General features: G+C 34.8%; 2 protein-coding genes across 3 annotated transcripts; one reads left to right on the forward strand and one right to left on the reverse strand.

Annotated features, from left to right (window-relative positions):
* On the forward strand, positions 1122 to 5918 carry LOC109334316 (protein FRIGIDA-ESSENTIAL 1). 2 transcript variants are annotated; one of them, XM_019570017.1, is made up of 6 exons: positions 1122 to 1679; positions 3073 to 3607; positions 3786 to 3994; positions 4079 to 4110; positions 4195 to 5415; positions 5529 to 5918. In XM_019570017.1, exons 1-6 carry the CDS (start codon positions 1253 to 1255, stop codon positions 5556 to 5558), a joined length of 2454 nt encoding a protein of 817 aa, XP_019425562.1. In that variant the 5' UTR covers positions 1122 to 1252; the 3' UTR covers positions 5559 to 5918. The 2 variants fall into 2 exon arrangements, with proteins under 2 accessions (XP_019425562.1, XP_019425564.1); XM_019570019.1 differs by lacking the exon at positions 1122 to 1679 and adding an exon at positions 2192 to 2563.
* Positions 10674 to 13981, reverse strand: LOC109334144 (squamosa promoter-binding-like protein 3). Its single transcript, XM_019569727.1, has 2 exons — positions 13577 to 13981; positions 10674 to 11041 (listed from the first exon to the last, which is right to left on the reverse strand). Exons 1-2 carry the CDS (start codon positions 13897 to 13899, stop codon positions 10924 to 10926), a joined length of 441 nt encoding a protein of 146 aa, XP_019425272.1. The 5' UTR covers positions 13900 to 13981; the 3' UTR covers positions 10674 to 10923.

Here is a 14142-nt window from a genome sequence, read left to right on the forward strand (position 1 = left end):
CTCTTATTACTATGCCTTAAAAGAATTTTATGACTATTTTATGGCTCTCTCTAAAGACATTTTGTGTCACTTTTATGGCTTTGTTTCCAAGCATCCAATGCTTCATATCCAAGATACCAAGACTTTGCTTGCCTATAAAAGGACACATATAGAGAGCTTCAAAATCATCTTCACAACACACAACATCTCTTTCATTTACACATATATTGTGAGTGCATTCTTGGTGAGAATTCTTGTTCCATTTGAGAGAGTATTTGTGAGAAAAAATATTGGTATTTGTCCTCATCATTATAAGAGGATTTCTTGTACTCTTCTTTTTTACATAGTGGAATTTTGCTCTTGATCGGCCGTGGTTTTTTTCCTCTCACACTGAGGGGTTTTTCCACGTTAAATCTTGTGTGTTATTTTCTTTATCCTTTACTTGCTTCTCTTTTGTTCTCAATTGATTCAATCCTGTGCTTCCGCATTGTGCTCTATCCTTAACACAAAAAATGTGTTTCAACAACTATATAGAGAATATGAGAGAGCCAAAAACATTTATAGCTCCATTTAGATTCCTTTCCAATATTGCGAAGGTCATCGAAAACTTCTTATACACATTTATTAATCTCCTCCATCTTTTCTTCTAACATTTGAACAAATCTGATCGAAATATATACATATATATAACTCGGAGTATATCTGTTATAGTTTTTGTATCACAAAATAATAATAATAGCGGAAAATGTTGATGTTTTTGTTTTATGTTTGACATGAGTTATAGACAGGAGTACATAACAAATTTAATTAAAAGGTGAAGCCAAAAAACATATAACATCCACACTCAATTTCATTCTAACGTATTTGTACACGAAATATTGTCTAAAGTTTGTTTGAGAGTTGAATTTTGGAGACGAAAGAAGAGAAATAAAAGAATTAAGATCATCTTACAAGTGTATTTCATGACTCCCATAAATTTCCTTTCCATTCTTTCCTCTACAAAATTCAATTCTAAAACCTGAATATATTAGCAAGTCTTTTATTTCTTTTTTTACTTTCCAAAACCTAACTCGCAAAATCATATCCGGCTAAAACAGTAGTGGAGGCCCAAAATCATAATGGGCTAATGGGCTGAGACTAGTTGGGTTGGACGAAGGAGTAGTCTGGGGTATGAATGTGAATTTCCATGTTGGAATGCTCTCTGCGTGAATGTGACTGAAATCCCCACACTTTCTTTTCTCCTTTTATCAATTTCAATTCACTTCAAACTCCAATGCCTCTCTCTGATTCTCCAATCGCCGATGATAGCGATAACGATCCATCATTGGAAGAAGATGATCCTGATGAAGAAGATGATCCTGAGGAAGAAGATGTAGAAGAAGTTGAAGAAGTAGAAGATGAAGAAGAGGAGGTTGAAGAGGTGGAGGAGGAAGAAGAGGTGGAAGAGGAAGAGGAGGTGGAAGAGGAAGAGGAGGAAGAAGAGGTAGAAGAAGAGGAGGAAGAAGAGGTAGAGGTAGAAGAGGAAGAAGAGGTAGAAGTAGAAGAGGAAGTCGAAGAAGAAGAGGAATTTGAAGAAGAGGTTGAAGAAGAAGAGGAGGAGGAGGAAGAAGAAGAAGAGGAGGAGGAGGAAGAAAAAGTTGTTGAGGAGGATAAAGTGACAGTTCAAGATGAATCACGTGCACCTGATAACGATCGAAAAGGTTCCTCAATTCGTTAATTCTAATTTATTTGATTGATTTTCATTATTAACCTGATTTGACACTGTATTGTTCTCTTTTCTTCTGTTGATTCCCCTAAACTTTATTTTCGATCTTCTCTTCGATATGCGTGTGTGCTTGTATATACATTTCTGTATTTTTTATTTGATCTTTATTCAACCATGATTGATTTTCATTCCTAATTTTATCCACTTATTAGTTAATTTTCCGGAATCAATTTAGTAACTTGATCTTGATATCCATACTCTTATCTTGATTGCCCTAAAGCTTATTCTACTTTTTCACTTCAATATGCAAGAGTGCTTGTATCTGCATTTCTGTATGTTTAATTTGAGGTTTGTTCAGCTATGATTGAACTTCAACTTAGGTTTAATTTTAGGAGGGGGGCAGGGAGCAAGGCTCTTTGCAAGTGCACAATGTATGATCTTATTTGGTGCCTGAAAACTGGAATAATATCAATTTCAGATCCCCTGGCCGAGCACCATCTCTCTAAATAGGACAACTTCTATGCGTGGTTTATCAAGAAGACAGCTGTAAAGAAGAGTCATGCTCGTGCTTGAGTGTCCAAGTGGTTAATTGCATTGATAGGCAGAGAAGATTTGTGCTGTCACATGCCGAACTGTTAGAGAAAAGTGAAGATTCTTTGTTGAGTTGAAAGTTCCAAGCCATATCGAAGAGTGTCCTAGCCATATATGATTTGTGGATATTTTTTTAAAAGTTAGATTGGATATTTCACATATACGCATCGGTGAGGTATCCAAGTGTATGCATCTGATACCGATATGCGAAAGGAATGCACTTATTTGTGTTTCCCATGCTAATGGCTATTTCGGAGGGGTTTCTTTGTTGGTTATGGAGAGAGATTGGTGAGTTTTTCATAGTTAATTAGTTTCCCTCGTTCTCTTTTGGGCAGATGCCTTATCCTCTTCTTATGTACTTGTTTCTCACTTGTCAATTTTACTTTTTATCAGCCAAAAAAACCTAGTTCATTCTCAACTGAACACATGGGCCTCTAACTTTTGACCTCTCCTTTTCATTATACTGGCTTAGTTTGCTAAGAACATGCCATTTCTTTTCCCCCTCAGTATGTTTCGGACTCAGCCCTCTGTTTTATAAGACCCAGTCTTAGACACTATATGAAGTCATGTAGCTTTAGGTTGTTAAATATTCTGCTTGGTTATGTTCTAAATTCTTCTTGTTGACCAATAGAATTGGCATTACTTTTTGACAAGTGTTTTATTATGCAGTCCAATCTTTCATATCTTGTCTCATGGGTGGTAATACATTTCTGTCTACTGTCTTTATGGAATGATTTAAAAAAAGATGATTTCCTTTCTCTTTAACTTTTTGATTTACCTTTCATCTTCTGTTATAGATTCATGCCTACATATGGAGTCTCCGGGGCAAGATGGGAACTTGAAGCCGGTTTCTTCCATGGCAGAAAATAATGAAGTAATGCCATCATCTAGTATGCATTTATCGGAAAAGAATGAAGCCATACTCGAAGCATCTGTTCCTTCATGTGAGACACTAACATTGAACAAGGAGGAGTTTCATTCAAAACATGAAATTTCAAGTAATCCAAAGTCAAGAGAAAACGCCACTATTGTCGAAGGTGGCAACAGTCAAGGACTGAATGTTGATACTGAAAATGCTGGATCCCTTCCACAGAGTAAAACCTTTGTCAGTTGCAATGAACTAAGTTGCAATAATGAAGCTGAATTATGTGGGGTTGAGGATATGGATGCTAGGGCTACCAAGTCATCCAACAATACTGGAAAAGATGTGGCTATTGGCCTCCCAGAGAGAGATGACTTTGTCAAGGATGCTGTTGGTGGGCAGAAGTCAAAGAACGAAGTCATGTTGTCGGAGATGGAGACTAGTGACAGTGTGAAGGAAAAGACACCAAGGTCTGGTCATTGTAGTTCAGATTCAGAATGCCTCTTACATTATCTTATGATGTGACCAATTTAATTTACAGTGTGCTGTCTCTTTCCGCAGTAGCTTCTTGTCCTTTAAGAATGTATTTAAATCAGTTCAGATTTCAATTCTAACTATCAGGCTTTACTTATTAACTGCTCCTGACAGGAGGACTAGAAGTGGGTCTCCCAATGCTGAGATGAAAGATGGAAACAAACGCCTCAGACACGTATGTGATTTTTTTGCTAAAGGATGGTGCATCAGAGGTAGTTCTTGTAGGTTTCTTCATATAAAAGATCCTGTGAATAATACCGACCAGGAGACTGATGGAGACTCAATTACTGCAAATCAGACGAGAGAATTGGAATTGAAAGAAGGTATATCGTATGCCTTTTATAGTCAAGCTGTTCAGGAATATGCTCTTTAAACATATTTCTAACAAATATATTCTCCTGTAACAGGTGTTAGGGGCAATGTTGAGAGATCAAGGACGGTTAGTAATCCAATTCTATTTACTGGTGAACTTAAAAGCGCATTTTTTGCATTCTTCTGAATTTCCTTTGAAAATGTGCTGCAGAATGAACAAGAAGCAAGCCCAACTTGGCATCCATCTCAAGAAAAACAGAAATTTCCTTTGAGGGACAACTTGCTTCAAGAGAGTAGATTTGCATTTAATGCATCAAGCAACTATTTCAACACAAATCACTCTTCCTATTCAACCCGTTCAGAGGGAATGGCAACTGCTCAAAACCAACATATGTACAATGGATATACTTCCGCTATTTTGAGTCATTCACCTAATTCAAGCCTGGCTGCTCAATTTCCAGCTACAAGCATGTCACTGTCCCACCGGTCAGGAATTTCACTGCCTTTTAGCTCATCATACAGTGACAGAGACTATCATGCACCTAGGTCCACTTTCTCTGTTTCAGGACAGGAAGATTTGCCTCTAGGTAGTTCTTCATCCAGGGGTCCACCACATTCCTCTGGATATAAATCGAAAGTCGACTCTTATGATTGGGAACCTTCTGTACCATTTCAACCATCCTTTTTTATTACTTCTATGAGTGGATCATCCCCTGGAGATCTGTATGACCCGCTTCGTGATAGCATTGAGATACCTAATATAGGAGATGGATCTTTGAAAGCTTCCCTTTTAATTCACAGACCATCTGTCGAGGCTCCACCACAGGTGCAGACATATGGTGATTCTGCTGTAGTTGGGAAACACAAGTCTGATGTTAATGATGCCAAAAGTTCTGTATCTTCTCATATTAGAATTAATGAAAATGAGTTAAGCAAAAGATCTGTTCCTCATGAAAAAGATTGCCTTGTGACTGAAGCAGAGATAACATCAGGGACTGATGAAAATTACCAAAACAGTAAAATAGGCATGGAACAATATACCATTGATGTCGAAGATTTTACGACAATGGAGAAAGAACGGACTGGGCGTGATACTAGACATCATGGCGAAGGATCAGGGCACAAGAAGAGGAGAGTAGACAGAGATAAGAAAATTAGTGAAATGGATGTTGACTCTGTGCTGGATGGAAGTTTGCAGAAAGAATCGAAGGCTCTAAAAAATTTCCACGCAGTACTCGTTGATCATGTCAAAGATTTGTTAAAACCATATTGGCATGAGGGTCATCTCAGTAAGGATGCACATATTGTAATAGTTAAAAAATCCGTTGACAAGGTTATTAGCACTTTAGAGCCGCACCAGATTCCAACCACCATAGATACTGCAAAACATTATGTTTCTTCATGTCGAATGAAAATTGCAAAGCTGGTCGATGTAAGTGTCCTTTTTTTATTATTGAAATGATTGTGATGAATTATTGGAAGTGCATGGAAATTGTTGTTTTGCCTTGTGGTTTGTCCTCCATTTAAGAGATATTTTTTTTGCAGGGATATGTCAATAAATATAGCAAGTCTTGATATGCTAGCCCCAACACCTTTGTTGTACAGATTTTGAGCAGTTTGGCTGACCCAATTCATGAAAACTTTCACCCGAGTGACTGTCTGTTTGACAGACAAGGTTATTTTGGAATATTTTAATTTTGTTTCAAGATGTTTGTGTCATGTTTTATCTGTGCTTTCTTGCTTGTTCCATTCTAGAGTAAACCTGCATGAGTTACCTGGTTTATAAGGATAGTTTATTTTCATTAGATGATATATCAACCACACTTGCATAATCATCTTTAGGTGTATGGTAATATCTGTTTTAATTCTCTTGCACATGAAAATAATGGCAGCAGCTTGGAAAGACTTGTAGGGTTCATCCTGTATTTGTTTTCACCTGCCTGAAATTTTGTAAATTAATTTTATTTTTATAATAAAAGAAGTGTCATTAGACGAGAAGAGAATAGTAAAAATAAGAAAATAAAACATCCTCACAAAGAACGAAAAGATAGAGGAACAAAAACTTGAAGAGCTTTGCAGCAAAGTATGACAACCCCTTTGCATCTCTACCCTAGAAACCTAAAAAAATACATGGGTAAACCACCAAAGGGATGGCAAAAGAGTAACCCTCTCCCAAACAAATTCTACAGACAAGAAAGTGTCAAGAAAGATTTTATGGTTCTTTCCAAGTTCCAACCATATACACCAAATAATATCAAAAACCAAATATTGCCAGTTTTTTGGCATCTTTACAATTACCAAATCCTCGAAATCTAGTAACTAGGAAAGAGTGCAGCTCCAGGGTGGACCCAAAATTCTTTGAAGAAATGGTACAATCTATGCTACAAAGATATCTCGTGGCAGAATGATGAAGAAAAAAGTTAGGCCTGATTTCTAAACCTCAGCCACACATGATACATGAAACAACGAAGGTCTGTGCTTTTGGGGCATGTTGTTAGTGTTAAACATATTAAGAACAATAATCTAGACAAAAAGTTTTAACCTTAGAGGGATCTTTGGATTTTCAAATGGGTTTATCCAAGAGAACTATTTGTATTGTTTGAAGGATCAATTTTCTTGACTCATGAGCAGAAAATGGGTTAAAACCAATGAGACTCAAGCTCATTAACCTATCTATCATGCACGTTTTGAAGAAGTGAAGTTTCCAAGACGGGTGGTCCAAGGAATGATACTGGTTAACAGAGGCATTATGCAAAGATGGTTGAAAAAGCCTCCGAAAAGGATAAAAAAGAGGGGCATATTCCACATAACTTTATCTTCTTAGCTTCAGCTTCAGCTACATGAATACATGAAAGTGAGAGAAAATACAAAGGGATGCTAACTATAAGCAAAGACTGGATAAGAGTAATCTGCCACCCAAAGAGAAAAACTCTCCCTTCCAACAATCTAACCACTTTGAGATCTTATACCAGACCCCAAAAGTACAAAGCACAAGGATTATCTTGCAAAGGGATGCCAGAATAGGTCAATAGGCACTGAAGAATTTGACATCTTACTAGAAATGCAAAAGCATTTAAAAACTATTTTACATTCACACTCCCTAAACTTCTTTTAGACAAGTTAATCTTAAGACCATAAATGTCCTGCAAAAAGATCTGAATAGACAAAATATTAATTAAAGAGTCAACATCTGGTTCCAAGAAAAACATTGTGTAATCGTTAATTTGAAATCCCTTGTAAATCAACTTAATCCCTTAACCAATTTGTTCTTAACAACTCTAAAGACTGAACTACTAAGCACATCGACCACAAGAAAAAGAGGAACACAGATAAAGGATCTCCTTGCCTCAGATCTCTCTGACCCTTAAACCAAGATTTAGTTTCACTGTTCAGAATAACAGCAAAGGTGGAGGAAAATAGGCCACTAGGGTGATAGAACATAGAAGTTGACATATGTTGTGAAGCTTTTCTTAATGTCTCAATTGTTAATCTTAGCATTTTTATTTTTCTCCGTTTTGTCCAGGTTTCTTGTTATGCTTGTTATTGAATGTGGAGAATATTTAGCAAAACTGTTGCAAGATGAATATATCATGTTGTATTTTGCTTCATCCTTTTAAATTTACACCAATGCCCATGTATATATCATTTCCTTTCAAGACTTGGTTCAATAAACAAATTGTTGTCATTGCATTATCAAAGGGATAGTGGGATGACCACTATAGCGAAGATTAGGGAAACAATTTAGGTAATTATATTATATACATAAAGGGCAGCCCAATGCACAAGGCTCTGACCTGATGAGGTATGGGAAGGGTAAATGTGTGTAGTCTTACTGTCTTATCCTTACAAGTGAAGAAATTGTTTTCAAGATTTGAACCCATGACCTCTGGGTTAGAAGAAGGGTGAAGGTCGCAGTGTCTCAGTTTCAAAGAAGAATGCAGAGCTGAGGAACAGAAGAGTGCTACTCAGGTGTAGAAGAAGAATGCAGCTGGTGAGGCTCTCAGTTGCAGAAGAAGAATGCAAAACAGAGGAAAAAAGTGTAAACTGTGAAGGGAAAATCGTAGTGTTTAGCTGGAGACTCGCAGAGAAGGAAGGTATAGAGGTTTTGTTTTTACAGCTGAGTGTTTTTCGAACTGTGTGTGAAGGTTGCTCATTGTAATAGTCTTTTTTGATTCAGGTTTGGGAGGCAAAATGACTTAAAAAACACAGAACTGCTATAAGCAGGGTGTAAAATAGGATTATAGGGCATCCTCCTAGTCACATCCAATCGATCTCTAAGAACAAATTTGGAGATTCCATTTCAAGACAGAACTCAGAACATGAAATGTGGGTGCGCTTAGCCTAGGCTCACAAATATTGTCCACACATGCCTAATTTAAGCATATAACATATTATACAACATAGAAATATTAAATATTTCGGTATTTTATACCTAGCCATCTTAAATCCAAACATGCGTGGCGTAGCACTGTAGTAAGCTTAAGCAGTTGTGTAGTCAAGTTCAACTTGGCTATCAATATGATTTCTGTGTCCATATATTTTTGTAAAGGAAAAAACACCTAGACCGTATAGGAAAAGACTCAGCACACAAGCACTGGAGCTTTTTTCAGCAATACCTAAGATGCAAAATACATGCATCTTAAATTTGTATTGGAACTTACTGAGATCTCGAACTGAGGCAAAAAAAGAAAGCATGTAAGATATCAACAACAAGTTAAGTCAATAGTAGAGTATGCTCTAGCAGTTTATTATTTTGATGATATTATTGCTGTAACTAACATTGAAAAGAAGTGTAACATTTGTATTCTTCTCAAGGCACTACTTGACTAGGAAAAGCTAGATTCCTGTGACATTTCTGGTTTTGCAAGAGCAAATTGCACAGAGAATAAATCGTGTCAATATATTTTGATGTTTTCTCATTGTCGTGGAGCAGTTTGTGCTTTAACAGTGCTTAGCGTAATGGCTCTGGAATTTCTGCATAGAGAACACCTCATTTTCTGGCCAAAGTGTGCCCCTTTCACCATGCTTTCCATGTTTGTATGTTTGCTTGCTTTGTCAAGTTTTTCATGATATTTCATGGCGCCGCCTGTTTTCCCACGTGACACCTTATGACTGTTAGGAGTTGCTAGTGTCAGGCTTAAGGAACTAGGTTTCAATGGCTGATTAGTTGTTTGACATGTAAGTGCTTGTGGTTTAAGCTGACCATTGGAAATAAGCAGATCAGCAGGTGTGATCTTGATTGGATTGACAGCAGAATTTAAATTTGCTTTAGTGCTGATAAATTCAAATTCTGGGTCTTGCTTGCTTACCTGGTAGTGTTTAGCATGGTGGAGAGAAGGGAAATTTGGTCGTTGGTGTTCAATAGAAATAAGGCTACTAAATGAGAGCTAGTCTAGTGAAAAGCTACCAGTTTCAGCATGGAAAGTGAGCTTATTCGGTTGCAGGGTTTCCATTGATTTATGACCAAATTGTTTGTGGGTTGAAAAGCTATATATATAGAAATTTGCTGGAAATTGAATCACTTTTTAATTCTGTTGGATTCTGATTTGCCGTCTTCAAGTGTGTGTATATATATACATATACTTTCTATTGTCCTCTTTGTAAAAGAGGATGTAAGCCTATAGGCATAATTGAGTTTTGGGGTAATTCTTGAGAAATCTAGTGAACTATGTTAAAATTGATAGATAATAATTGATGATCAAATATGATCTAACATAATTGGAACATTGATTCACCAATTAGGTAACTTGCTCATTTCACATCTACCATTTGACCCCCTTCATTCTTAAAGAGGCTGCATATTGTTGGATATTGCCAAGGTAGTGTGATATAGTGAAAAAGCACCTTGGATATAGTGAAAAAGCTTTCAAAGGTGAAATTGTTATTTTATTAGTTATCTCTATATATATATATTTCTATACACGTCTTTCTCTCTTATGTGTGTCCATGACAAGTTTTGCTAGATGAAGAGTGGGTGTAAAAAAAATGGTTTATTATTTCTGCTTAACATGATACTATTATCAACGTGTCATTGTTGTCAGTATGTATCTTAAATTTCGTAGCAATGTAGCATGCATGTAGCTTTATACTTTCATGAAGAGTTACAAGTCCAGTTGTGCCCCCTCATGAAGATGTAGCAATTATGCATGTTTGAGTTACGGAATAAATGTAAATTTTTAGAGGTTGTTAAGTGAAGCGGTCTAGTTAGAAATGAATCCTAAGCTTATAATATATAGGGATAGACCTTTAGCTTATGGTTAGCAATTATGCATGTTTGAATTATGCTTATAGACCTTTGTCTAGTTAGCAATTATGCATGTTTGAGTAACTGTCAATATTTTGAAAGTTACATAATAGGCTATTGGTTGGTATGAGTAATACTTGTTTATAATATATAGGGATATACCTTTAGCTTATAAGCAAATAGAATCTTAATGTAACAAAAAAAAAAACCTACACTTGAGTGCTGCTGATCTATTTATCATTTAGCTTAAAATGGACTATCTTAAATTGGGTTTAATACCTAAATGTATTAATAATGAAGGGATACCTTTCTTTATTTCTCGTATGTGACAATCCATGTACTACAGTTGCTATTGATACAAATTGTGATACACATGCTATTACCCTTCACCTTTTACACTTTATAACATATAGTGTGCCCACAAGTAAATAATCCTGGATTACACATATATAGAAAACAATATTACTAGAGTTCCACTTAGGATTGCTGATAATCATATCATAGGACATAATTTATTAGTCTGTCCTCACTTATTAAGAAATAAGAATGGGAAAAAACAAACATATGTATATAGAGCTAATAATAAATTGACAGAAGAGAGAGAGCATCCTGAATATTTCGAATATGAAGGATCGATGGAATAGTTTATTCTAATCATGTGCTTGTTGTCTCATTATTCATTTTTGTAGCATCTCATCAATGAAATCCTTCTCCATTATAATCAGCTGCATTTTTGCGACGCCTCTCATTATGTCCAGCCAAACGCCTTCTGCAACTCCTTTTTGACTCATCAAATTCTGATAGCTCATGGAACCTGCAAAAACAAAATTAATTCCATAACAAAACTAGTTGCCATGGGAAATTTCCTAGACCTACACTAAATTTTGTTCCATATCCGATATATGATATATTAAGCTGATTTTAAGCCTGTTTGGTAATAATATCTTATAACTTATTTCCTATATTATAACTTTTTGTGTTAGCCAAAAATCTTGTAAAGCTATTTAGTGTAACAAATAAAGGAAGATTATAACTTTTGAAGGTTAACTTTTAAGAAAACTACTTGGCTTTAAGTAGCTTTCCAATATGGAGATGCCTATATATGTTTTTATCTTTTTGGTCTTTAAATTTTCCACCAAATGACAATCTGAAAAACTAATATTATATTACTTATTTTTTAAGTCGTATAACAAATTCTTTGTTAGTTGTACAATTCTCATTTTATTAACTAGCTACCAGTGAGCAATTAGCATTCAGAGACAATCCCACAACCTTCAACTGCAATCTCATAATTAGCTTTCAGTTTTGCAAAACAAAGCCTATGCTAAACCATTTTAAATGTACATTTTTGACTTGAGGAGAAAGACTTGAAGAATTAGATAATAAAAAATTCTTAGGAATAAGTGAATTAATAAATCCACATCAAGAACGAAATGAATACAAAATATATAAGTGAGTGAACTCCTAAACCTATTTGTGACTCTTCACTATTGTCATGGTCTTCGGGTAATGTGACCTTACAGTAGTTGGAACTCCGTATTTGTAAGTCCTATCAATGGTATTAAATTTGAATAATAATTTAATATATTCAAGTGTGGATGACAAACATAAATCTCACATTAGATAAGATTGATGTGATTACTGAAAGATTTTATAACTAACAAAACTCATTAAACTATTATCTAATGATTTTGAATTAAAGATATGATATTCAATCTACTTATTGTTTCTTAATTTTGGCCTATTATTAGTTATAAATGTATATGATTATTGGACTCAAGTCATAACACAAATCATTCATAAGTTTCCCATTCATCAACTTCAACCCGTATAAGAAATCATTCTTGACCATATATCATGTTAAAAATATTTTCAGGGACTATATAGTTTCACGTTTTAATCCCAAAAAGTTATTTCTAATACAGCATGTTAGATATAGCTGATTATTGACATAAAAGTACCAACTTAGCTCTATATAAGGAATAAAATGAAGGCTTGAATAAGTTCCCATGGAATTATTTTTTTGCTTTTGGTCCTTAAAATTTTAAAATATTTGGTTTTAGTCCCTACTGTAAGTTTGGCAATGAAGTTAGCTAGGCAACGATGTGTCAATGTCATAGTCATGTGTCTTACTAATTGTTGATGTAGACAATAGTGATACAAACACATTATTATTTAACATATATAGGAGAAGGACACTATCACCAAATGCTTTAAAATTTTAGGGACTAAAAATGAAAAATAATTGGATTAGAACTTAAACAAAGTGCACAATTTTCCAGGAACGAAAACTTTTAAGTAAACCTAAAATAATGAATTGAAAGAAAAAGATAATGTCCTTTATTATGAGTGTCCATTGTCCTAAATCATGCATCATACTTAAAGAGAGAGGATTGTTTGAAATTCACTCCTGATTTACCATCTCGATGGAGATTGTCTGATTAAAAAAATGAAAGAATAAAATAAATACATTTTATGTTGTCAACTTCATGTAAATCAGAGTAATGTTTTTTGCACTATAAAACAAGAACACCATTAAATTGTCCTTTTTATTGAAATATGTGAAAAAGAAAACAAAATAAGTAAAAATAGATATAAATATACACGTTATAATATATAATGTCTAAAATTTGATATTCAAATAAAAAAAAATTCTTAAAATCATTACTCCAGGACCAAGTGATGGTGATCAATGTAAATGGCGTTTTGGTAAATGACATTCAGTTTATGGATTGTCATATTACACCTTAGGGCTGGTTGAAAAAGACAAGCACATATAATTAACACATTTATAATGAAGACATGTTCCCTAAGCTATTCTACAACTAAAATTAAATTTCACTTAGATTTTAAATTGTGATCACCATTGCATTTAAATTTTGTTTACCACAACTATAAAAATATTGTCCATGCAACCATAATCATGATTTTAATGCGATTGTAACTTGAGACAATCAAAATTATAACATAGTGAACTCAATTATAATTATAGATCCTGCAACTATAACTGCGAATCTAACTAAAGAGAACTAAAATTATGAAACCGCGAACTCAAATACATTTGTAAGCCACAATTTAAAAGGCCAAACTTCAATAAAAAAACATGCCAATCTCTATAACTAAGGGAATCCGTTTTCAAAGTGTCTATTACCTATCCCGAACAAATCAGATTTTAATAGTTAATACAAAAATGTTATATTTTATTTTTAAAAGTTTTATTTTTATTTAGGTGACAATATATGATTGATCAAAGGCAAAGAATGAAACAATCTCGAAGACAAGTGATATCTGTTTATAACTAATTGAGACACAAGAAATGATTATTTAAAATAGATTAGGGTTTCTTAACCTGCTACATTGCTGGCAAAACCTTTGGTGCTGATCTGCTATGAGCACAGAAGGAGCTTTGGCATGGAACTCACAAACCTTGTGCCTTCTGTGATAATTCTTAGCTTCACTTAGATCAGTTTTGCAACTATCCACTTGACAAGAAGGTGGCACTGATCCTCCAGCTTTTGACCCTTTTTTGCTGCTATATAGATCTATGCTCACCACCCTCTTCTTATTCATTCTTTCTTCTCCATAACTCATTATATCACTCACCACTTCCTCTTCCTCTTCTTCATCCTCATACTCCAAGATTCTCTTTCCCTCAACCCAGTTTCCTTCCATTAGTTCCGGGAAAGAAGAACCAAGAGAGAAAGAGATTGGAGGAAGGGTAGATAGCTATGAAGAAGTCAAGGAGAAGAAAACTATGATATAAATAGAAAAAAACAAGAAGGGCAAGTATATAGAATGTGACAAAATGGGAGAGGACCACATATGGGGGTCTCCATTTATGATCATAGATAGGTTGTTTTCATTCATGTCTCCTTTTTTTTCCTGTTTCAACAAGTTAAAAAGTGTGAAGTTGTG

Source organism: Lupinus angustifolius, chromosome LG19 (genome assembly GCF_001865875.1).
Source record: "Lupinus angustifolius cultivar Tanjil chromosome LG19, LupAngTanjil_v1.0, whole genome shotgun sequence".
NCBI classification, from domain to species: domain Eukaryota; kingdom Viridiplantae; phylum Streptophyta; class Magnoliopsida; order Fabales; family Fabaceae; genus Lupinus; species Lupinus angustifolius.